Below are 22815 nucleotides of genomic sequence, written 5' to 3'. Positions count from 1 at the left end.
TTGGACTAGCTCTTAGTGACTCTTTGGGACAATCATGATCAGAAAAGACAATTCAGATATACCATGCAAAGCTACTTTCACTACCTGTAAGGCTGCTGAGCTTCTCAGCTTCTCCAAGAGTAGCTCCCTGGTGTTTATTCTGGTAGGTGGAAGGAGTAATGAAACTGAGGTTTGCACGGCCTCGTTGTCACTGTCTCTTCAGACTGTGATTCAACCTTCACCAAATGGCCCAGGGCAGCTATTTATCAGAAATAACTGTTATCCTTAGAATGACATTGGAAGGATGCCTTGTACTATCTCGTCTAAAGTCCAGAGCTCTGCTTTGGATTCATACAAGGATAGCCGACACCAGTGGTTTTTTGAGAGAAACACTTGTGCACTGGCTGTTTGCTTACCCAACAGCTGGGTTCTAGATTAAATGCTGTTTATTAATAAGAAATTATTGGTCTAATTCTTAATGAAACATCCATTAAAAACATTATAGCCAAACTCCAGTCTCAGTCACACCAGTGTAAATCTAAGATAACTCCACTGATTTCAACCTCTTGGTTTATGCTGCTATTTCCTAGCAAACAGACAGCACCCGCAAATTATCATTATAAAACAGTAAAAGTTCAGAAAAGCTCATTGCAGTTAAGTTGCATCAGGATTTCATTATCATTCTCTGTTTTCAAATGCTTGCAACTTCGAAGCTGAAATTTTTCATGCTTCACCTCAGACAGTGACAGTTTTTGGAAAGCCAGTAAGAAAGTCTCATCATCTGTTTTCACACTAAGCGATCACACACACCAAAAGAAAAAGAAGCAGAAGCCCCTGGGACCCTCTGGTCGGGAAGGACTCTCCCCCAGCTCTCTGCCATTTCCTGTGGGGTTCCAGGAGGCACGGGCGGGGCGGGACGTTTTTCCTCTGCAGAGCTACAGCTTCTGTGAGTTCCCTTGCTTTTCCACCACGTGATGCTCCTGAAGCCTAGGAGCTCTCATTTCTTCTTCTTCCCTAAACTCCCCTTTGAAAACAAAATCATTCACACAGTGATGATGAATTAATTGTGTCACTGCAAGAATAGCTCTCGGGCAGCAGAAATTGGGAAGTGAGAGAACTGAAGCTGTTCATTCAACTTTAATTAAGTCCCAGCGTAAAATATATTACAATAGTCTTTACTCTTCATTAACACAGCCTTGGGCTAACTCTTACACAAGCTAGCCAGTGCATTTTTTCCAACAATATATTTTACAGATGAGGCCGATATTACCACCTATGGCTAAGACTGTCCCATACTTCTCTGAGATACTGTTTTCTGTTGCTTTTCTCTCTCTCTCGCTTTAGCACGTGCAATTAAAGTTTCCAGTCTGGGGCCCTTTTGCATTTTGCTAATGCAAAAGTCATGGAGAAAGTTTCTACCAAAATATTTCTCCCATTTCCAAATAGCTGGCTAGGGAAAAATACATGATTTTGCCCAAGTTAAAAATTCTGGCCACCTTTGCTTGGGCTGAGACTTCAAAGCTTGCAGGAGACAGACTTTGAATTAAAGCCACCTCTGCCATGACAACGGAAACATCTTGAAAAAAATGACAGCACCTCTAACTTCTGCAAAGACTTAAATGTTTTAGTGATTAAATTATCCAGAAGCTCCTTTTGTCTCGAGTGTGCTCTGTCTTGGGGGCTAAGACTCTCCTCTGTGGTCTGTGCTGCTGTGGGCTGAGACCAGGAGCAAAGGGAAGAAAGCTTGTGTCTACCCAATGCCAACAGACTCCTGGAGAGGAGATAAGATCAGTAAAATCATAAAATACGAGGTTGGAAGGGACCTCAAGGATCAGCTGGTCCAACCTTTCTTGGCAAAAGCCTGGTCTAGACAAGATGGCCCAGCAGCCTGTCCAGCTGAATCTTAAACCTGTTCAATGTTGGGGAATCCACCACTTCCCTGGGGAGATTATTCCAATGGCTGATTGTTCTTACTGTGGCAAATTTTCCTCTTGTATCCAATCAGAATCTCCCCAGGAGTAACTTGTACCCATTAACCCTCATTTTTTCCACACAACTTGTTGTAAAAAGGGAGTTTCCATCTTCTTTGTAGCCACCCCTTAAATACTGGAACATGGTGATAAGATCTCCCCTAAGCCTTCTCTTCTCAAGGCTGAACAAACCCACTTCTCCCAGCCTTTCCTCCCATGGCAGGCTGCCCAGCCTCTTGATTATCTTTGTGGCCCTTCTCTGATCCCTCTCGAGCCTGTCTACATCTTTTTTGTATAACTGGGACCAAAACTGAACACAGTATTCCAGGTGTGGCCTGACAAGCACTGAGCAGAGTGGGATAATGACTCCTCTATCTCTGCTGGCGATGCCTTGGTGATGCAGCCCAGCACCCTGTTGGCCTTTGCCGCTGCAGCACACTGTTCACTCATATTGAGCTTGTAATGTTAAAATTGTAAAATGTTAAGAGTCCTTTGTTATTTGGGAAGAGTGATATTTTTTTTTTTCCAAAGGCGTGTAAGCTCAGCCAAATCTGGGAAGATTTTCACCAGGATGGCAAAAAGCACATTTCTAACAAAACCCCATCTGCTCAATTTCAAAGGAAAGGCATGAAGAAATTTTCAATGCAAAAACCATCTTTTTTTTCTAACCACTTAAGAACTCCTAAGCTGTTTTGGCAGGTATTTTCTTTCAGACTGAAACAATCAGAACAGAAAAATTCAGCACAAGAGATAGTTTGTCCTATCTGCAAGATGCTGCAAAAGGGCCTTACATTAAGAAGTACTAGGATGCCTGAGAAAGCTTCAATATTTCCTGTAATAAAGAACATGAACTTTAAGTATGTATCAATAAGTATCAAATGAAGAAAACTCCCAAGACACCAAAAAAGCCCTCCTCAAATGTCATTGTGTGCAATAAGCTCGCAACAGGTTTGGAAAGTCAATTAACATGGGCTCTACCATACCAAGGAGAAAAGAAAATTCCACCAGCAAGACACCCGACTGGGACTTTTCTTCTATCCCTACAAGCCTTCATAAACACCCCTAGTACACAGACTGAGCAAGGGAAGAGTCAGCTGGGATCTCAATTCAAGCAGGGCTTCACAGGTGAAGCAGCAAGGCAACAGCCAGGAACCAGAAAGAAACACATGGAGAAGTGCAGTAGGAAAACCCACGGGTGTAATCCCGACAGCAAGGAGCAGCTACATGAGTCAGCGGCTTCATCGAGCTTTGGAAGACCTTCCGAATGTGACCCCATACAGCACAAACTGCAACAACCCAACTGAAAGGTGACTAAGGAAGAGATTACTGCAGCAAGGGCTGCAACAGAAAGGGATGCTCAAAAACCTCTTTGTTGGCAAAAATAATGCGTGAGGGAGGGAAATGCTCTACCCTGTGACCAGGAAATAGAGGCAAAGCTAAGTATCTTGCAAGGTCCCAGTGACGTAGCCCCTGTGGCCCATGTGTTGAGCTTGCCTGCCCTCACCTAAGTATCGTCAGCACCATGCTGTCACTGCTACCCAAACCTCCTGGCAATGCTGAAAAAGAGCAAGAAGGCAAAAGATCTTTGTGACTGCATGGGGAAACTGCTAAAGGAGATGAAGATCCACCCTGGACAACTCCCTGACACCTCCAGAAAGACAGAACGCAGCTACTCAATGGTTGATCAAAACCTGCCAAACACCAGCAAGGGCTACCTTGGCATCTCCCTTCTGAAAAGTGCCAAAATGCTGTGGAACACAGTACCAGAAGCTTATCTGGAGCTTACTGATACGGGAAACATGGTCTGGTGACAGAAAGATGGCATCGTTAATCAGATGGCGCAGGAACAAAACAATGAGCTCTGCTGAGGCTAACTGTTCTAGGTCTGGGTTTTGGTACCTGAGCACCACTTGCTTCTGTCCACAAAAAGGACTTCCAAATGACTACCCAGGGATTTCTGTGGGCAGTGATGCGCCTCACAGCAGCAGAAGCAGGCACCAACCTTGTGAAAGTTCCCCTAAACTTTCCAATTATTCTCTTTCTCCGCAAGCCTCCCTGTCCCTCCCCTGCCATCATAAGGGCTATTTGTGTTCCCGTTCCTCACCCCCATGCTGTCATTCCCTCACGCTCATCATTATCCTTGTCCTGCTGACTACCAAGTTGGTCCATCAGGCTGTAATTTCTAGAGCTGTAGTACAACGAGCTCACAGACAACGATGGCTACAGAAACTCTTCTCATCCCCATCTCCTGCCCTGTGCTACAGTGCTCAGCACTCCCAGCTGTTTGTGAGGCTGTTCTCGGAAATCTATCAGTGAACAGTCCAGTTTAGAAAACAAGCAAGCCCCCCCGACCCCCCAACTCCAAAACAACAAGTGGTCCTTCCCCCCTATTTAAGCTGGATCAGTTCCAGGATGGGCTTGAAACACAAGTATATGAACAGTTGTGTGGGCATACATGAGCAAAAACAAGCATGAAAATGAGCAGCAGCCAAGCAGGAACAACTTCAACTGGCATCATCATGTAACAAGGAAAATCGCAGCAGTGGGGCACCGACCTTTCAGACACTCTGTGGAGTTAAGTTATAAAGGAAGCTCCTAGCAGCTAGCATCGTTTTCCTGATTCTATGGATATTCACAACCTTGGCTGAAGACAGCACCTTTGCTAACAAGATGTTAGTCTCTCTCTAAATCCTCATCTTCCTCCACCTGGTTTCTAATGCCCTTCTCACACCTGCCCACTTGTCTTAAGAGTCCTCCTGGACATTTGCTGGATGCAGCATTCAAAACTCATCATGTTACGTCCAGCCACACAAACATCCAAAGAGAAAAATTAATTCAGCCAGTAACTGCCAATATCAGTATCAATAACAGATAATTCTTCTTATTGACATAAATGAAGTAAACTTAATGGATTTACCCAGCCTAAATGTAACAACTGTACAAATGAGCTTTGTGTAATACTCGCACCAGGCCGTGCAGTCTGAATTGTTATATAGGATACTTCTTCCTGCACATTCCTGCTGCTTACTGTAATGCATCACCACTCTGTTTCTCCACACTTATAAAACAGACCCAAAAGAGCAATTGCCTGTATAGAATTTTCATTTACACTGAAATAAACGTATGTTAAATTTCTGCAGCTGCTGGATTTACATTATAACCATTCAGAATTGGAAATGTTCCTGTTTCTGTGCAAAACCCAGTTCCAAACAAATGAATGGGAAGCCTCAGAACTGCACTTGAAAATTAGGATCAGTCTGATTGAAAGAAAAAAAGAAAAACCAAAATTCTTCCCTTTCTGTTAAACTGGACGATTCCCTTTTAACCAAAATGCAGAATGTTGGCTGGAAAAAACAAACCTTCTCTTGACAATGTTATCACAGCTCTAATACTTGCAGAGTGTATTTACTCTGCAGAGTAAAAGCAGTAAGAAGCTTTATAGTTAGCACACGTTATGGATGACGCATTGGGAACTGATACTTTGGGTATCAGTTACATACTTACTGTGGTAAAAAAACCACTATCTTATTAGTGACCTGCATTTCAGAAAGCCTCACTCATTTTCTTTCAAGTGACTTTCATCACGGCAAAACCCGTCAGCTTCGCAAGAGATGAAACTCCTGTTTATCCACAGACCAAGCGGTTTGGATTTGCAGGAGTTTAAGCCCTCCCTGCAGCGTCCCAACAACACAGGGGGGCAGCGGGAGAGGCACCAGCCCTCGGGGAAGGCACCCTAAGTGCTCCTCTCAGTCCCCTTGGCTTTCTGCTGAGAGTGCCACGCAGAGCTGTCAGGTTTGGGTTTTTCTGACATCCCCACTAGAAGCTGACCCCAGACCAGAAAACTCACTTTTGAGTGAGTTTGAGCACCACTGAAATGCTATCCGATTCACCTCTCCTACCGACGACGGGACTTTCTGACAAGCCAAGAAAAGCCCTTCATGGGGCGAGCTTAGCAAAGTGATAGACAAAACCCCAGACAGCCTGGGTTGCACCTGTCTCAGTGCCAGTGCTGGAGGATTAGCTCATTATTCACTTCCTTCAAGCCAAGGAATTTTAGATGATACTTCAGCGAGGGCCAGAAAAGCAGTTTCAAGGTTGCGAACACAGGACCAGCGCACATACTGGTTTACCTTATGCCTCGGGGATGTGTCCGCCTGCTCGCCCCATCGCCCAGGAGGGTACCCAAGGCAGCTCCCCCCTACAGCACGCCTGACCATCAGCCAGGGCAGGCAGAGCAGGCTCTCCCCACCGAGCTGCTGAACAAAGCATGAATGAAAATTGATCCTGGGAAGCTGAGGAGCTTCGGACATTCACAGTACCGCAACCGAGGTGCCAAGTCCACGCCTGCAACCTGCTCGCTCTGGGAGCATCCCCTTTTCCTTCTCTCCACTGGCCTTTGAGGAGCAGGCCAGGTTTGATGGCTCGGTTCTCCACCGTGCCCTCAGAAGTGAAAGGAGAAGAGAAACGCGGGACACTCACCACATCTGTGTTTGTGATCTTGGCCAGGAGGTCCGTGAGGCTGTCCCCGTCATCAAGCTGAAGGCCACAGATGGCTGCTCCCACACTTCCAGTTGCTATCATTGACGGTGGGTACATGGCAAAGTTAAAATCTGTAAGAACAGATCTGGGAATTAGTCCAAGCCCAGAAGAGAAAAGCTGCAAAACATCAGAGGCAAGCAACATAAAAAAACCACACCCAAGAATAAAAAACGGGGAAGTAGAAGAAAGGGAAAAGTGCCACTCTTTTTGGTCCGGTGGAGCTCATTAGTCACACTGCTCATCACAAGCAGTCAAAGGAGGGGTAACAGATCTGCGAATTAAAATGGAAATGCGGTTCGGTCTTTTATTCTCACTGATGCATAAAGTAAACCTGGACAATTTTTAATAGTCTTTCCCTAGTTTTAAAGAAAAGGAAAGAGAAGAAGGAGGCTTTCTGTAATTTATGTCAGAAATTTGGGCCTCGGTCACATTAGAGCTCTCTGTATAACCAAAAACTAACTGGAATAAGGTATCACAAAGGACCAAACTGAGATTTTTAGTCACGTCAATTTTTAAAGACTTAATTAACTCAAGCATTTAAAGACCTGTCCAGGAAAGAGCTTTTAATTAACCGTTCATCTTTACCACCTTTGCAATTAGAAGTGAGAACACTTACAGCCCATAGCTACGTAATCAAAGAAAAAACAAAGATCACATTTGTCATTACTACTATTTCTTAATCAACAAGTTGAAAACACATTTCAAAACTTCCCCTCACACATCTGTGGAGATCAGGAGAGAAATGAAAATAAAGCTCAATGTTCTTGTGACCTTTATAAGGCAATTTTATGGTATATGACACTGCCATAGGTACTGGTTTATCGGCACGTCTTACTAAATACCAGTTCCAGGAGATCTCCAGGTTACTGGTATCTTCCTAAAATGAAACTTGGTTTGCAAGTTCTTTGGTTCAACAATAACTCATTAACAAACCCTCCTCTACCAGTTTTCGTCTGGGGGGACTGGAGGAGGAGGAAGAGGAAACCCAAGTAATACCTAATATGAAATAAACCACAATCAATATATTCAGTCTATTTACAGAAACAGATTGTTACAGAAAACTGCCCTTCTGTTAAGGGCAGATCCCAAGTCCTCTCTGTTCAGCTAGCACAAATTCTGTAACCCTGTTGATGTCTGCATAACCGCTCAAGTTTTAGACACATGGAGAGTTGTTCTCGGCCTCCCAGACTCTGAGCTGGCAGATACTGCAATAGCTGTGGAGACGGCATGTTCTTCTCCAGGCTGGAACATGTCCCTAGGACCACGAGGAATGAAGCAGTCAGGTAAGAATGGCACTCGAGTTGTAACATCCATCCGGATGGACTGGAGGAGGGATGTTAGAAGTTAGAAGTCCTTCCTGCCAGGGGAGCTCAGCAGGCATCACACTCTGACAAACGCTTCTGAAGGAGCAAACTCCCACTGACTGGAGCAATGAATATGGACTGCCATTATTATAAAAATAATAATTATGCACTATTGCGTTAGTAAGAGCCCACTGTACATAGGAATGCTGACAACCTTGGAAATTAAGTTACATCTCCCCCACTAATGAGTGAGTCAACAGGAGAGCCTTGACTCCTACTTATCAGTGCAAGACACAGCCCTGAGGATACTGATCTCAGCACATGTCGAGGTAACAGGAATTGCACTTTCATGATCAAAATTGCTTTCACATTGGCCTCACGTGGATTTATACACACGCATGCAAGGACTAGCCCCATCTAGCCTGCAAATGGGAAGAGGTTACCCGATGCAGAGCACATGCGCTCTACACAGAGACCACCCTATCCCCAGTGCCTCAGGCTGTGGTTGCACTTATCATCGGACCAGACCTCAAGAGCAGACCATAAATACGGTGGGATTTTAAACCCTCAAAACGGCCCTTTTTTATACCATTTTGCCTCTCTTCTTACTCACTGCTACTGCCGGGGGCCCCATGACTTGGCTCTGGGTGACTTGCAGTAGCTCGTTTCTGTGGGTTGATCTGATAGCTAGTGGCTCCATGGGAGAAGTGTGATCACTGGCCCACCAGTTTAGAAAGTCCAATACGAAGAGCAGGAATGGCTGAACTCAGATAACAAGAGATTTTTATAAAGATTACAAATATTTATGTGCTTGCATGACTGTCCAGGGTCTCCTCCTGGACCACAGAGCAAATAACAAACATCTATAAAATTGAAGAATGTTCAAACATTTATGGAAGACACCTACCATCCCCAAAACCTGCTCTCATCTACACAGAGTGATCCATCAGCAATCCCACTAATTTCTTTAGAAAGGGGAAAATTAAAGCAGACTACATCTCCATGGGTCTGTTTCTCCTCTTGTACACACTGCATTTGCTTTGGTTTGAGAATCCCATGTGTTTGCATTGGCGTGAATGAGGCTGCACTTAGCCAACGTGGCCCTAAAGTGGGAAGCAACTCCCACACTTAATCTTTGGATTTACCAAAGTGTCTCCTAGTTACGCATGGGAACTATGGGTGGCAATGGACTTTCCATAATTTACCCCTCTCTGTCTCAAGTTTTGGGGAAGATGTAGAAAAAAGATGATGCAAAACCTCTCAAACTCTGCCGGTGTTTGGACAGTCCCTATGGAAGCTATGATGCAGTGGGTGAGAACCAAAACCCACCCCCTCCCACCCATCATTTGAGCCAGCAGCAGGGAGAAACGAATCCACACAGAGGCCTGGATGGACCCACACCCTCATGCGTGGTCTCTGAGCCACCGTGGAGCAGTTTCACCCAGACCCGAGCAGCTGGTGGGGAGACCCAAGCAACAAGGAGCTCCCACGTCTTGCACTCAACGCTCAGCACTGGCCAGGCACAGCGGGTTGAGTGAAGGACACAGCTCCAGCCCGCCCTCTGAACTTCCTTGCCTCCTAGGGGCTTGCATCAAGACCTTCACATTATCCCAACGCCGGTTTTCTTGTGGTTGATTTTACATCTACTCCCAGAAACCGTCTTCCTAGGAAGCTGAATAAAGAGCCACAGTGCCCCTGCCAACTAGCACTGCTGTAGGTCTGCTTCCACGTGGGGTCACATGAGAACATTTCTATGCCCAATAACCTTGTTAGTTCCCTTAATGTCATTCATAATGCAAATGAGACAGCGAGCGAATGGCCAGAGGCCCAGAGTGACTAAAGCTCAGCATCCAGAAAGTCTTACATTGCCTCTAGCTCTAAACTAACTTCCCTCCATAACAAGCACCATAAACTTGGCTATCAAAGCTACACATGCCCAGTCTTTGTTGTACAACAGGCAGCGATTTGTATCACTGGCTTCTATTTTTAGCATATTAATTAACTACTGCAACTGGTGAGGCAAGTGTCTCCAACTGGAGAGTGTGGCGCCATTGTCTGAAGTCATCACCTCATCTCGCGCTATTGAAAATCATGGCAGTGACCCTCCTGCTGATATGAATTTAACCTGACATGCCCACAAAGGGATGGGGGGTGGTGCACCAATTTTGTGCACATGGTTCTCCACATCACCCTGGACCCTATTAGTGTGGAAAGAGCTCATTGAAAGAAAAGAAGCCACATTGTGCTGGGCCACCTAGAGGGTTGAATAGAAAAGGCTGAGGAAAAGAGCAGGCAGCGGAATAAAGGCCGTAATTAACATATTTCCATATTCAAGCAAAGCAATAACTACGTGAAATGTTTGTCAAGGTGCAATGAAAGCATAAATATTAAGTACCGTATCTGAGGGGATGCAGAGCCCCCCTCTGAGTCTCTTACATTCCATCAAGAAATTCAAAACAAGCTTTTTACACGTTATTTTCAATTATAAACCTCTATCCCCACTTCTCCCATGACAACAAGCCAAGTCCTGCCATCCTCGCTCAGTTTTCCCCCAGGTAAAACTGCCCCCAGAATTAAGTCAAAAGCTTGCCCTGAGATCTAAAAAAAAAAAAAAAAAATCAAAATAAAAGGGGGAGAGAGAGGACCTAAATACGTGAAGCTGAAACATATGCTTTTATTTTAAATTCCTGTTGGAGATGATGAACCCTGAATTACAGAAGGAATCTTATAAAAAGCACTTCTCACTGGACATCCAAAGCCAGGCTATGGGCTAAATCCTTGCGGACCTATGTGCAACCTCAGCTAATGGGCACCCAGAGCCTGCACTGAAGGCATGGCTCTGACTCTAACCTTGTGATTTATGCAATTCCACAGGAAAGTACAAGAGAGGAGTAAAAAGTCAGAGGAGTAGTGCAGCAACGTGTGGTCTACGAGAACCTGAGCACACAAACACTTCAAGGGAAGATACTGGGTTGTCAGAAAGCAGGACTTGTTTTAACCTTCTATTCCCAGACAATAACTAGAGAGCATCCCACCCCCATTTCAGTATCACCTTTTTCCTAAAGGCTCTTAAAAACAAGGGACCAACCTTGCACAAACCCCACTGACTTCAGCACTGGAAATAAAACAAGCCGATACAAGAAACAGTGCCCTCGGAAACACAGCCACCTCTGGGCCGGCCAGCCAGAGTCATCAAGTGAATTCAAGGTACCCTGAATCTGCACCCTGCTTTCAGACTGGAGCTCACGTGTGGCACACGTAATCCACGGTCAGGTTCTAGGACCCTGCGCACCACGGCCGAGCTGCTTTGCTGGCTCTCTCCTGATCGAGTGGACTTCACTACCTCCGAGCCAGGAAAATGCAAGGTTGACAGTCAGTCTAAAGCAGGGGGGAACTGAAGGCAGGAACCCAGAGAGGTCCTGCAAGGGGAAGCCCTAACTCGCAGCCAATAAATGAAAACTGCCGGAAGGAAAAGAGCACTGACAAATATCCAGGCTGAACGTGCTCGGTGTGCCAAAGCCAGGTGGGAACTCTACCTTCTTACAATGACCCTTGTTACTGCTCTGGCCGCTGGTTGGGTTTTTTTTAACAGCCAGTTTTCACCTCTATAATTTGATAAGAGGTTTATTTTCAGAGTTGCAAACGCAGAATCGGAAACTGCTGTCTTGAGGAAGGTAATGCTTCTCATGGGAAAAAAAAAAGAAAAAAAAGGAATGTTGTCTCCATCAGGAGAACACAGTCATGACAGTCATTCGTAACAGTTTATAAAATGATACAGATAATGGTCAAACTTCAGCCAGCCTCAAACTTCAGCCAGCCAGCGATTGTACTACGAAGACAAGCATGGATCTATACTTAACCAGCGAAGTTTAAAAGAAAGGTCTAGGGGAAACAATGTAAGTAGTGCATTTAATTCTTGCCTGATTCAAATGCAATTCCACCATCAGTGTGCCTTTTTTTTTCAAACGCAAAAAACCTTTTTTTTTTTTTCAACTGGAATTACACCAGCTTGTATCAGCAAAGGCTCTCTTTCCTCCATTTCTTTCCACCTCATCTTCCCAGATTTGATGGGTCCTACAACTTAAGGAGTGAGTCTGCTCATACGAAACACTCCCCAGGCCCTGCTTACTTGTTGATGGAGCTTCCGTGATTCTTGTGACTTCATTTGGCTGGAAAGCTCAATATACTGATATGAGCTGCCTCTCCCAAGAACAAGCAAGAGCCTTCTTTTGTATGGCAATAAATTCATGTGGATTATTCTTTCTTCTGTCATGCAAGAAGTATTTGTGCAACCACTGCCACTTTGCAGCATGTATTTTATTTCTAAGAGATTAATCCACACAATGAAGCCCCTGTGGACTTCTTTCCTTCCCTCTGCAAAGAACAGGTCCCGAATAAAACTCGTATCACACTTTTATCCTCTGCAGGGTCAGAGCCCAAGAACTCTTACACTGGCTGAGAGGGGAAGGATTGCCCAGCAGACTTGCCCAGCAGGAGTCCTGAGATCCAAACATGCCTCTTGGTGTTACAAAGCATTCTGTGTGGTTACCCTCCAGATCACTCCTAGGGTTGTGGGCCTCATCTTGCAGTCTTTGCTCAGACAACACTCCCATTGACTTCCACAGGACTTCTGTCTGAGTAAGGACCCAGGATTTGGCCCAGAATTTAAAAAAAAAAGCCTTCTCAGCTTTCAAATGTAGATGATTAATGTCCCAGAAACAGTGGGCAGAGGTTTGGCACACTGTACAAAACTGACTTAGAGATGAAATTTTCCTCTTTCTTAGTCTCTTTGCAGACATGATCCCAGAGAGCAAAAGGACAATCTCCACTGGGCTCACAGATAAACAGGATCCTCCCATGCTGAAAAAGCAGCAAGTATCAATTTTGCCAAGCTATATTTTAAGGACAAGGACTCCAGACGCAGCCTCTTAGGGCCTTTAAAATTCAGAAGACTCCTGAAGGAGATTTTAGCTTGCACGGGGAACCACCAGCAGGATGAGAAAACAAATGACATCATGACAGACTAGGCTATGCCAGCGCGTGTCAATCTCTACGCTCTTACTGTGCAGCGAGCGAGGCAGCTTGAAGAAAGCTGGCCTATGCATGGGCAATTCCCAGCCAAGAGATCGAGCTCTCGCTTAATGACAGTACCCTGTTTGCACGGCCATGGTGCTGGCAGCACAGCCAGGGACGGGCTGCAGGCAGACACCGCTTTCGGGCCCTTCCAGGAGGCTCCTGAAAGCATTGCGAATGCAGGGCAGGGGGAAGAGAAAACTTTTTATTCGTGGCGTAAGCTTCTGTCTTGCTCAGTAGCCGTATGTTCAGATGGGACCAAGGGCAAAGAGGGATCCGTTCCAGTTTCAGTCATGCTCATGTGAATCATTAATCACCGCAAGGACTGGGGAGAGGCTGTGGATTTACATCCACGCAGCTTGTTTCAGAAACTGGGCTCAAAATAAAGACAGAAAAACAGAGAGAGTGCCAAAATGATAAAACATGACTGAGAGGAATATACGAAAGAACGGAGTATCATCTCCTGCGTAACATTCCAATGGAAAGGCAAATAGACATGAATATCAAAGTAATCCTACACATCCAGCACAATATCCAGAACTGTTAATGGCTTCTTCCCTCTCTGTTTGTGACACGAAGTATTGCAGGACCGAGATCACAGCCATCTCTGTAAAGGCAGGGAACACTTGGGAATTTCTGGTATAACGCTTTTGCTGGGAAATTAAAATGGAACAGTTGGTGAAGAAGAACTCAGGCTAGAGGAAAAAAGTTCAAAATGCACCAGATTTTGTATGATACACTAAAGAAGAAAAAGTACTTGAGAGCAGAGAAAGCTGCACTGAGATGAATTAGTAAATAAAAAGAGACTCATTGCTGTGCTCCTGACCAGAGCCATTAGCCAGTCAGGGAGGTCAGGTCTGGTAACAGTAAAGAGTCAAAACCGGGCTAAAAACACACATGGAGAGGGCAAGGGAAGAGGCAGCCACGTGTCAATGGAGGTCATATTGCTGAAAGAAGGCAAATGGGGAAATGAAACACCAGGCTTAACCCGAGCTGGTGGAGAGCAGAAGCTTTGAGGGAGAAAAGGAAAGAAGAAACACAGCAACCGATGAGAGATTGGCGACAAATAGGACAAGAAAAGGAAATGACAACTGGATCTGGAAGGAAGTCTGATGAGAAGGGGCTTTTCTTCACCAAGGAGGGTAAGAATGACTTTGAGAAGAGTGGCAGTGAAGGGGAAATACAGTAGTAACAACAAAATTTCTATAATGCAAATGGGGGTGGTAGCTCGTTAGTAAACTGGGAATGAGGTAGAAAAGTGGCAATGAGGGCTTGGGTAAGATCTCTGCTTTCGAAACTGCAAGAGATTGTGGGTCCTCCTCAAAACTAAATGCCAACACAGTGGTTTGTGGAAAATGGGACGAGAAGAAAAGAAAATATACAGCCCGCACCACGGTACCCTGTTTTTTGGGAAGCTCTGTACGCAGTCAATTGTGGCTTTCATTTGCAAGAAAAGAAACTCTGACTTGTTGGCTCTTTAAACTCTACATAGAGGACTTTGGTTCAGGCATTGGAGACATGTAAAGTGAGAAGCAGATCACACGAGGGAAGCACATGAGACAAGTGCATGACCGAGCTAAGGGTTGGAAAAGGAATGCTGTTTAGGATCTCAGTAAATTGACTAGTAAAGAATGGAGTTAACCACCAAAAAATTCATGGAGAAACAAGTGGGAAGAAGCCATGGACTTTGGAAACTCCTTCGTGGCGCACAGTCCTGCAACAGTTTGGTTATACAGAAAACTTCAAGGGCAAAGGACTACAGACCAGAATTTGAAAAGTTAAATCATAATGAAATCTAGGTCACTCAAGAAAATGTTCTCTTGGATGAAGCAAAACAAACCAAACCACTATTGTAGGAGGTGAAAGCAACAAAAGAGAAGAAAGACTGGTCTGGTTTGGAAGGTTGGAGGTTGACGGCTAATTGTGTTGTGAGGATCCAGATGTGTCCATGGGAAAGACTATCTTTTTCAGAAGAAAAAGGGCAGTGTGAATGAATCCTGGCTAAGGGGAGAAAGCAAAGAAAGAAGGCAAAGATGATGTAACAGTTTAATCCTAAAGTAAAAAGCTAATTAGTCCAGAAATGTCTGAAGAATTACCCAGAGTGACCCTACAGACTTTGCGCAATATTTCTATTGAGTCTTGTGGTCTTTTGCCTGAAAACAATCACGCAGAAGTAGGAAAAGAACGGAGAGCTTGAGCATCTTGGTAACAAAAAAGTCAATTACCTTGACACAGCCCGTATAAGATTCTCTAAAACAGATCAACTGAGGTAGCAAAAACGGGCCTACGTTGTAAAAGCAGTCACTACATCTCAAGTATCAAGAAGCAGGCACAGTAGCAGACCTCCATACCCAAAAGCTGCAGCCCTTCTTCCTTTCCCCTGTGCAGACACGCAGGCAGAACAGTTCCCATCATAAAGGACTAGGTATGTCAAACCGTAGTGAATTCCAACACTTAGCCATATACTACTTGATAATACCCCTGGAAAACACCGCATGCTGTTTATCTGTTCCAGGTCTAGCTTCTAACTGTTAATCCTCTGGATGAAAATTAGAGTACACTTACTTTCTAAAAGTCACTGGGGACAAAAAACGTCCCAAACAAAACCCAGTGTTTTGCAGACAGATATAAATTAAAAGCCTCTCTTCCACAGAAGCAATTATTCTCCTCTAAATCTTCAGAAACTGTATTCAGCCAAACATACGACAAAAGGGGGGTGTAACTGTTCCTATGAAACAGAGCAGTTTCACTGCTTTGGAGTGAAGCTAGAGAAAGAATCCAGATGTTTTTTAAAAAAGTCATTACTTTTTAAACTGTCATTCCCTATGCTTCAGTAATGTGGTAGTATCACATACATGTTCAAATGCAATTTTTACCTTTTATCTGGACAGCATCCAGTTAATGAAAAATTTATGAACACGTTAATTTCGTGCATTAGCCCGATGCATTTTGGGCTAATGTGCCGTAACAGCTTCTAGTATTTTGGCTGTCCTCCCCCATCTGTCCTTACAAACGATATGTGGCCGTTTAAAAAAATTAGTGAACGGGCAAAGTAGAAAACCGTACAGTCTAAGCCAGTCTTACTGACTTCACTGCAAAAGCACTGCACGCATTGGTAGGAGCAGGACTGCAACCGCACTACAGCTCCCGATTGCAAGAATTCTGTTTATACGCCGTTTCAGGGCCTGATTCACAATGCCCTTGGCAAACAGTCGCACCGGCTTCAGCCGCTCGCTCTTCCCACATCACGTAAGGATGGGGGGGATGAAAAGCCTTTGTCCCACCAGTGACTGACCTGCCCTTTCAGCCACACTACAAGCAGCGGGCGCACCCAGGGCACCTTGGCCTACCTGTGGCACAAAGGGCAATGAACGTTTGTGCATGCTTCCGGATCAAAAGCAACTTGTCTTTAGGTAGAGGCAGCTTCCTTAGGATGTGTTCAATGAAATCGTGCGGGGTGACGGCTGCGAGGTTCCACTTCAACTTCCCCAGCACCACCAGCTCCCATTCCTGCAGGGGGGGGGATGGAGAGGGGAGAAGAGAAGAGAAGCCATAAGCAAGCCTGAAAAAAACCCCGCTTCGCTTATTTCTCCGATTGTAATTATATCACTGCTAAATTGGTTTTGCTCAAACATTTTTTTCCATATGACCCTACTGCTTTGAAGTTGTTGACTTTATTCTTTTTATTCTTTTTTTTTTTTTTTTTTTAAACACTGGAAATGTCAAGCTCTACTGAAAATAATGAGACCTGGCAGCTCCTGCCAAGATTTTACTTTTTTTGTATCCAGTGCTGAATGCCCACCCAGAAAGTTTAGCCTGCAATTAGATATTGCCAAGGTCACTGTGGTCCTTTCCTAGTAACTTCTTTTAAATGGCTATAGTCCTTACTTTATAGCCATTTAAAGCCCTCAGGAAAACCATGCACAAAAATAACCTAAGATATACATTCTCTTTTTTTCAAAACGGGGGAAGTTAGCTTGATGGCATTCTCTCCGAAAACTGTACTCAAAAGCTCCTGCAGATAAATCTGATGGTGCTTAAACTACTCCAAGACAGGCTCTGCAGAAAGGAAACGCACGTAATACAGCCAAGAAGTAGCCTGTGTAAATTATCTGCCAATAAATCATGTAGGATCCATTCCCGCATACTTTGCACACCCGAAACTCCCAGTGAAATGAAAGGACAGCTTGGGCACGTACGTAACCACTGGCCATTCCCTGCGATGTAGTTACGTGTAGAAATGGTTCCTAATCAACGGGTCCAGCCATGGGGTTCAAGCAGGGCTACGCCTTCACGCTTCAACATTTAATGTAAGTTTTGAGTACCTCACAATGCCCCGCAGAGTGAACAAAGCTCAGGCCTTGGACTCGTTTCTGTCTCATGCATCAACTATTAGCTATTAACTAAATTCCATGCACTGATTCTTGAGTCCTGATGATGCGTGAGCCTGATGGAGCCCAGCGTGGCGGGGAGCCCCAGCTAAGCTTGTAGAGCTGGCAAGTCGAAAAAAAGTCCTTTAATTTTGCAGCCGAGGAGACGTCAACCAGCGTTGCTGAGAAACCATAAACATGGACCCCACAATGCCATTTCTGCTGTCGTTTCTCTGAATAGATGCCCGCTTTAACAGCAAGTTAACTTTCCTACAGACATTCCTACTGGATTATGACAGAGCCCTCCATAGCTTGAAAAATCTCACATTCATGTATGTAAAAGGCCCCAGAAACCAGATGTTGTTTTTTTTTTTTCTGTTTCGAGAAAAGCTGTAAAATGTTTGAACTTAATGGCAATTACATTAACTAAGGACTGATCTTCCCAACATTACTAATGAGACAGATTTTGATACAGAAGAGCATTTAATCTAGAGGACTGAATACAGGGAAGCACTTAAAACACACGCTTAAACCCACGTGGCACAAAAAGGCAGGCACGTCGCTGCACATCATGGCACTTCCCCCACCAGTCCGTACTGCCAGCGGGACACCTCGTGTCGGTGGCAGCCATGGCAGGGTTTGCAGTGTGAAGCTTTCCAGAAGCATGAAGCCCCCCGGAGCCCTCCCTGTGGGGTCAGCTCCCACTGCCTTCACAGGAGAAACACTCCCGGGATTTGGCCAGCTGGGTGCGTTCACCAGGACCTGCCAGAACAGAGCTGCCTGGCCCAACGCACAGAATCACAGAATCATTCAGGTTGGAACAGACCCTTGGGGTCATCAAGTCCAACCCTCAGCCCTACTTTACAAAGTTCTCCCCTACACCAGAGCCCCCAACAGCTCATCCAAACGACCCTTAAACACATCCAGGGATGGGGACTCCACCCCCTCCCTGGGCAGCCTATTCCACTGTCTGACCACTCTTTCTGTGAAAAATTTTTTTCCAAAAAAATTTTTTTTAGGACGTCCCACCTGAGGCGCAAACACCTGTCTGGCGCTCCACACCACCAAGCGCTTTGCATTAATTATTCCCTTCGATAATTTTGGTTCTTTCTGTTTCTGAATGTCCAAATTGACCTCGAACTCACCCAGAAGCACCAGCCACCGCCTTGTGCTGAATTTTCAGCGCGACACCCGCCTCGGCAACAACCTACGGGGGGGGCGGAACCGCGTTCGCAAAAGCCACGGGGGGACGAGGCCGCGGCTCCCCAACCTCTAAGGCCAGGGCAGGGGTGATGATGATGGGGGGGGTGATGATGATGATGGGGGGGTGATGGGGCGGGTGAAGTCACCGCGTGTCTGCCGCCAGGTGGCGCCCCCGCCCTGCGCCGCCCGCCCCGCGCACGTGCGCCCGGCCGAGGTTGTGTGTCCCCCCCTGCCCGGGGACACCCACGGAGCGGGTTTGGGGGGAAGGGGGGGAATGTTTCACACACAACACACATACGGCGTGGGGTTGTGGGACACACACGGTCCCCGCGGGTGCGAAGGCAGCACGGCGGGGCCAGAACCGGGGAGGTCCCGTGCGTGTGTCCATGTGTGTGTCCCCCCCCCCCGCCTCGCGGTTTCAGGGTCGTCCCCTCTCTCTGAGTCTTTCGCACTTTCTGCACCATTCACTGAATGCATAAAATAAAAAATAAATAAAAACTGGTGGAAAACGTGATATTTAAAAGGGTTCGCCGGGCGAGAAAGGGCGGGAGGGAAGGAGGAGGTGGGCAGCGCAAGAGCTGACGGCGAGGAGGTGGGTGGTGGGGGGGCTGCTTACCAGCAGCTCTTGGGGTTTGATGGAATTGTCCGTGTATATGCACAGCTTCTCGGCTGTGAGGGGGATTGTCTCTTTCAGCTTGGAGGCCAGGAACATGCACACCGCTCCCAGCAGTTGCAGATGGCACTTCCGAGTGGGCACCACAGCTAAGAATCTGTCCAAGTAATTCATGGCCAGAGGGAAAACTTCTTCTTCGCACTTCTGCTCTTCACAGACCTGCAAAGGCAGGAGCATGGGGAAGGGAGGATGGGGCGGCGGGAGGTGGGGGGGGGGGAGGAAGAGAGAAAGAGACAAGAAGGAAAAAATAAATAAATGAGTGATCCCATGAAACAGACCATTGCCTCCCTGCTATGGCTCCTGCTATTTTTGTTTCCCGGGGAGCTAAATTTTGGGGGAGGGGGAGATCTCTGGAGAGGCTGGGAAGGCTGTCAATCGGCTTTCACATTCCTTTAGTTCATTCAGTAAGAAATGAATTCAAGACACTGTGTGGCAGAGCCGAAAAGCCCCATCCAGCAGCAAGCGAGCAGCCTCCGACTTTTTTTTTTTTTTTGCGACCCAATTTTTTTCTTTTTTTTTTTTTTTGATTTCGTCATATTTTCAAAAAATCGATAAAAATATTAACACTTCCCCGGGGGTCCCGGTTTTGGTACCGGTGGCATCCCGGGACGGTCCCCTATCGTTTCCGACAATTGCAAAAATTCCCCCGGGGGGTGTCCCCCAGCCCTGCGCCCCCGATCCAGCCGGGGGGGGGGCGGGGGGGAAGGACGGGAGACACAGCGAGGGCGAGGTGGGGTGGGGAGAGCCCGAGCAGCCTGGATCCTTTTAGCAGGAGCGAGCGAAAAAATGATTTCAAAAATTTACCAAAAATCGGAGCAGGGGAGAAAAAGCACAAATCGCACATGAAAACCAAGCGGGGAGTCTGAGCTTTCCAACCCAGGGGGTTTGGTCCGGGAAAAGTCCCCCCCAAAGGAGATCCGAAGGGGCAAATGATGGATGGTGGGGCCAGGGCAAAGGCAGGCGACTCTGCGGGGATCTGGGCCCGCTGCCGCCCCGCCTGAAGTACCGGAGCGAAGAGGGGGCTCGCCGCCCGCTCGGGCCCCCCGACAGCCCCCGCCAGGCCGGGGAGACCGGGGTGCAGCGGCGGGGTGCAGTTCTGAGCCCCTTCTTGGAAAGGGGGGGGGGGGGAGGGAAGACGGGCTCGGCGCCTCCGAGCAGAGTTGCATGCAGCGCAACATGGCGAAAAAAAAAAGGCACGTCCTCACCACTGCATACGTGGGCATGAAATCCTCGCCGGGCAAAACGCGGGGGGCACCGGGCACCCCCCCGTCCCTCGCCCTGCCCCGGGCGCTGCTCCCTTTTCCCAGAAAAGCCTCAACCTCCAGCGCTCCCGGCCGCCCGCAGCCGGAGGCGGCTTTTCTTTGCTTTTTAATTGCAAATGACTTTTCCAACTCTCCCCCCCTCCCCAGTTTCCTCCCCTCCTGCACCCCACTTTGCGGCAGCCCCCCCCGGAAGGGGCGATTTCCCCCGTGGGCTCTCGCTGCGCCCCTTCCCCCCCACCACACCGGGTGAGTTCAGGCGGGGGAGGAGGAGAAGAAGAGGGGGGAGACGGACACAAAGAAGAACCCCCACGGCGACCGGAGGGGCGAGAAGCTGCCGGGGGAGAGGGGTCGGGGCGAGGCGGGGGTGCTGCCCGCGGCGGGGAGCCCGGAGCCGGCCGCCCTGCTTCTGCCCCCCACCCCGTCCCCGCTTCTCCGAGGAGCCGGGGGAAGGCGCCGGGATACAAACCTCCAGCATCCAAGTGGCCACCATCCTCCTCATGAAGGGCTGGATGTCCTTCTGGACGCACTTGAAGTAGGAGCATTGGGGCAGATACCTCTCCTCTATGGTTAGTAAGTTGTGCAAAACGCGGTCATCGTAGAGCAAGTTTGGGTCAGGCAGAGCTCTCCTCATGGGATCCACCTCGCAGCACAGCAGCTCCATGTTTCCAAAGAGATCTCCCTCTTTCTCTGATGGAAAAGTTTTTTTTTTTTTTTTTTTTTTTTTTGGAAGGGGGAAAGGGGGTGGGGAAAGGAGAGGGGTAAAGGAGGAGGGGTAGGTGGGTGGGAGGAAGACGGCAAGGCTTTCCAGCTCGCTCCTGCCTCCCCTGCAACTCGTCTCTCGCTCTCTCTTGATTTCTAGCCTAAAGTTGAAGCAAAGTGACGCAACTCGCCAGGGCAGGCAGTTCTCTCTCTCTTGTTATTATGGAGAACAGCAGCTGGTCAGACGTAACATCAAACGCGGGTTTTTGGTTGTTTTTTTTTTTTTTTTTTTTCCTCTCTATAAGCTAACAAGGAACCAGGAGGCCCTCGTATAGGGACACACACACACACAAATGACAGCTTCTCTTTTTCTTCCTTCCAGCGACCAAATGAAATCCGCTCCACACTTCTGCGGGAGCCTGTCTGAATCTATTCCCCCCCCCCTCCCCCCCCTTATTGCAAGAAATTATGGGGTCCCCCTTGGTACCCACGGAGACGATGGGGGCGAAGGATGAAATGCCCTGGCTTAGCGGGATGCCAGATCCACGTCCCGTGCTCCCCCCCCCCCCCCCACCCTTGACCCACTCCCCCCTCCGGCACCCCCTTAATCTGCAGCCGGAGGGGGACAGAGCTCCCCGCTAGCTGCAGCCTAACAGCAAAGCCGGAAAAGACCCCAAAGCTCCTTAAGGGCTGGGGGTTCCGCGGCGTTTTTGGGGTGAAATCTAACAATATATCACCACGCTACTTCCTCCGGCGCACAGAGGCGTTTCTAGCAGGCGAACCGTTTTAGCGCTGCATGGCCACACTGATACAACTTTCTAGGAAACGCAGGGGGGAGGGAGGGAGGGAGGGAGGGAGGAGGGAGAGAGGTTGGCTGGGGGGTGGAGTGGGGGGGGGGGTGAAGACGAGGGGTTATGTCCCGCACCGGGCGACTTCCACCCTCCTCGCACTTCGCCGGTGTCGCCGTCGCTCCCCGCCTGCAAAATGTGTCAAGTTTGCGAAGTCTCTGCCGCTGCTTGCTACGGCAGAGCGGAGGCTCCCGAGGGGGGAAGGCGCTACGCGGGGCCGGCCGCGGATGAGCTACGCGGGCGCGGAGCGGCGGCGGCGGTCCCCGGGGCCGTGCGAGGACCACGCTCCCCCCCCCTGCCCCTTCCCCGCTCCGGGCGCCACAGAGGTGGGCTTGGCGGGGGGGGGGGCGAGAAAAACCGCCTTAAAAGTGTGAGTGGGGAGTTTGGGGCGCCGCTTCCCCTCCCTCTATTTGCATAGCCAATAGCTCTGGGGCTCTCGCCGCTGCGCGCTGATTGTTACCGGGCAGATTATATTTTAAGGACGCATGCTGCCCGGCATCGACAGCAGCCCAGGGGGGGAAGGGGACGAGGTGGGGCCCCCTCACCTGAGCGCATCGCCGGGTCCGGGAGCCGCCCGGGCCCTGCCGGCATCGGGGAAGGCGAGCGACCGGCCGTCGTTGCCAGCGAGTGGGCAAACGCGCCCCCTTCCACGCCAGCCCTCGCCCCTCGGCATCCAAACGGTTGGGAGGGATGGGACCGGTTTTGCGGCGGGTTGCATCTCTTGGGAGTCCAGCGGCTCCCTTGCAAAAACCGGTCCCGCACCTCACCCGCCCGTCGGAGCAAATGGCTCCTTCGCCACCAAAAAGCCACCAAGACTCCTCTCCCCGTCCCCCGGTAACGCGGAGCCGGCCCGGGCCAGCCGAGCCCTTCACGCCTCGTTAGCAGCATTTCCCCG

At 48.1% G+C, this 22815-nt stretch overlaps 1 protein-coding gene across 2 annotated transcripts in view; it reads right to left on the bottom strand.

The window, feature by feature from the left end:
• Nucleotides 1-22042, bottom strand: part of CCND2 (cyclin D2) — a 37350-nt gene extending 15308 nt beyond the window's left edge. The window contains exons 1-5 of one of the 2 annotated variants that reach the window (XM_074825711.1): nucleotides 21998-22042; nucleotides 20840-21060; nucleotides 19055-19270; nucleotides 16216-16375; nucleotides 6429-6559 (exon numbers count right to left, since the gene is read on the bottom strand). In XM_074825711.1, the coding sequence (XP_074681812.1) occupies nucleotides 6429-6559; nucleotides 16216-16375; nucleotides 19055-19270; nucleotides 20840-21034 (702 nt within the window). In that variant the 5' untranslated portion in view covers nucleotides 21035-21060; nucleotides 21998-22042. Of the gene's footprint in view, nucleotides 1-6428; nucleotides 6560-16215; nucleotides 16376-19054; nucleotides 19271-20839; nucleotides 21610-21997 lie in introns of those variants that run through there. The other variant, XR_012623436.1, reaches the window with a different exon arrangement.
• Between the last annotated feature and the right edge of the window lie 773 nt (nucleotides 22043-22815).

Source organism: Strix aluco, chromosome 5, assembly GCF_031877795.1.
Source record: "Strix aluco isolate bStrAlu1 chromosome 5, bStrAlu1.hap1, whole genome shotgun sequence".
In the NCBI taxonomy this organism is placed as follows: Eukaryota; Metazoa; Chordata; class Aves; order Strigiformes; family Strigidae; genus Strix; species Strix aluco.
Note: the sequence above shows the minus strand (reverse complement) of the source record. Positions and strands in the feature narration are given on the sequence as shown.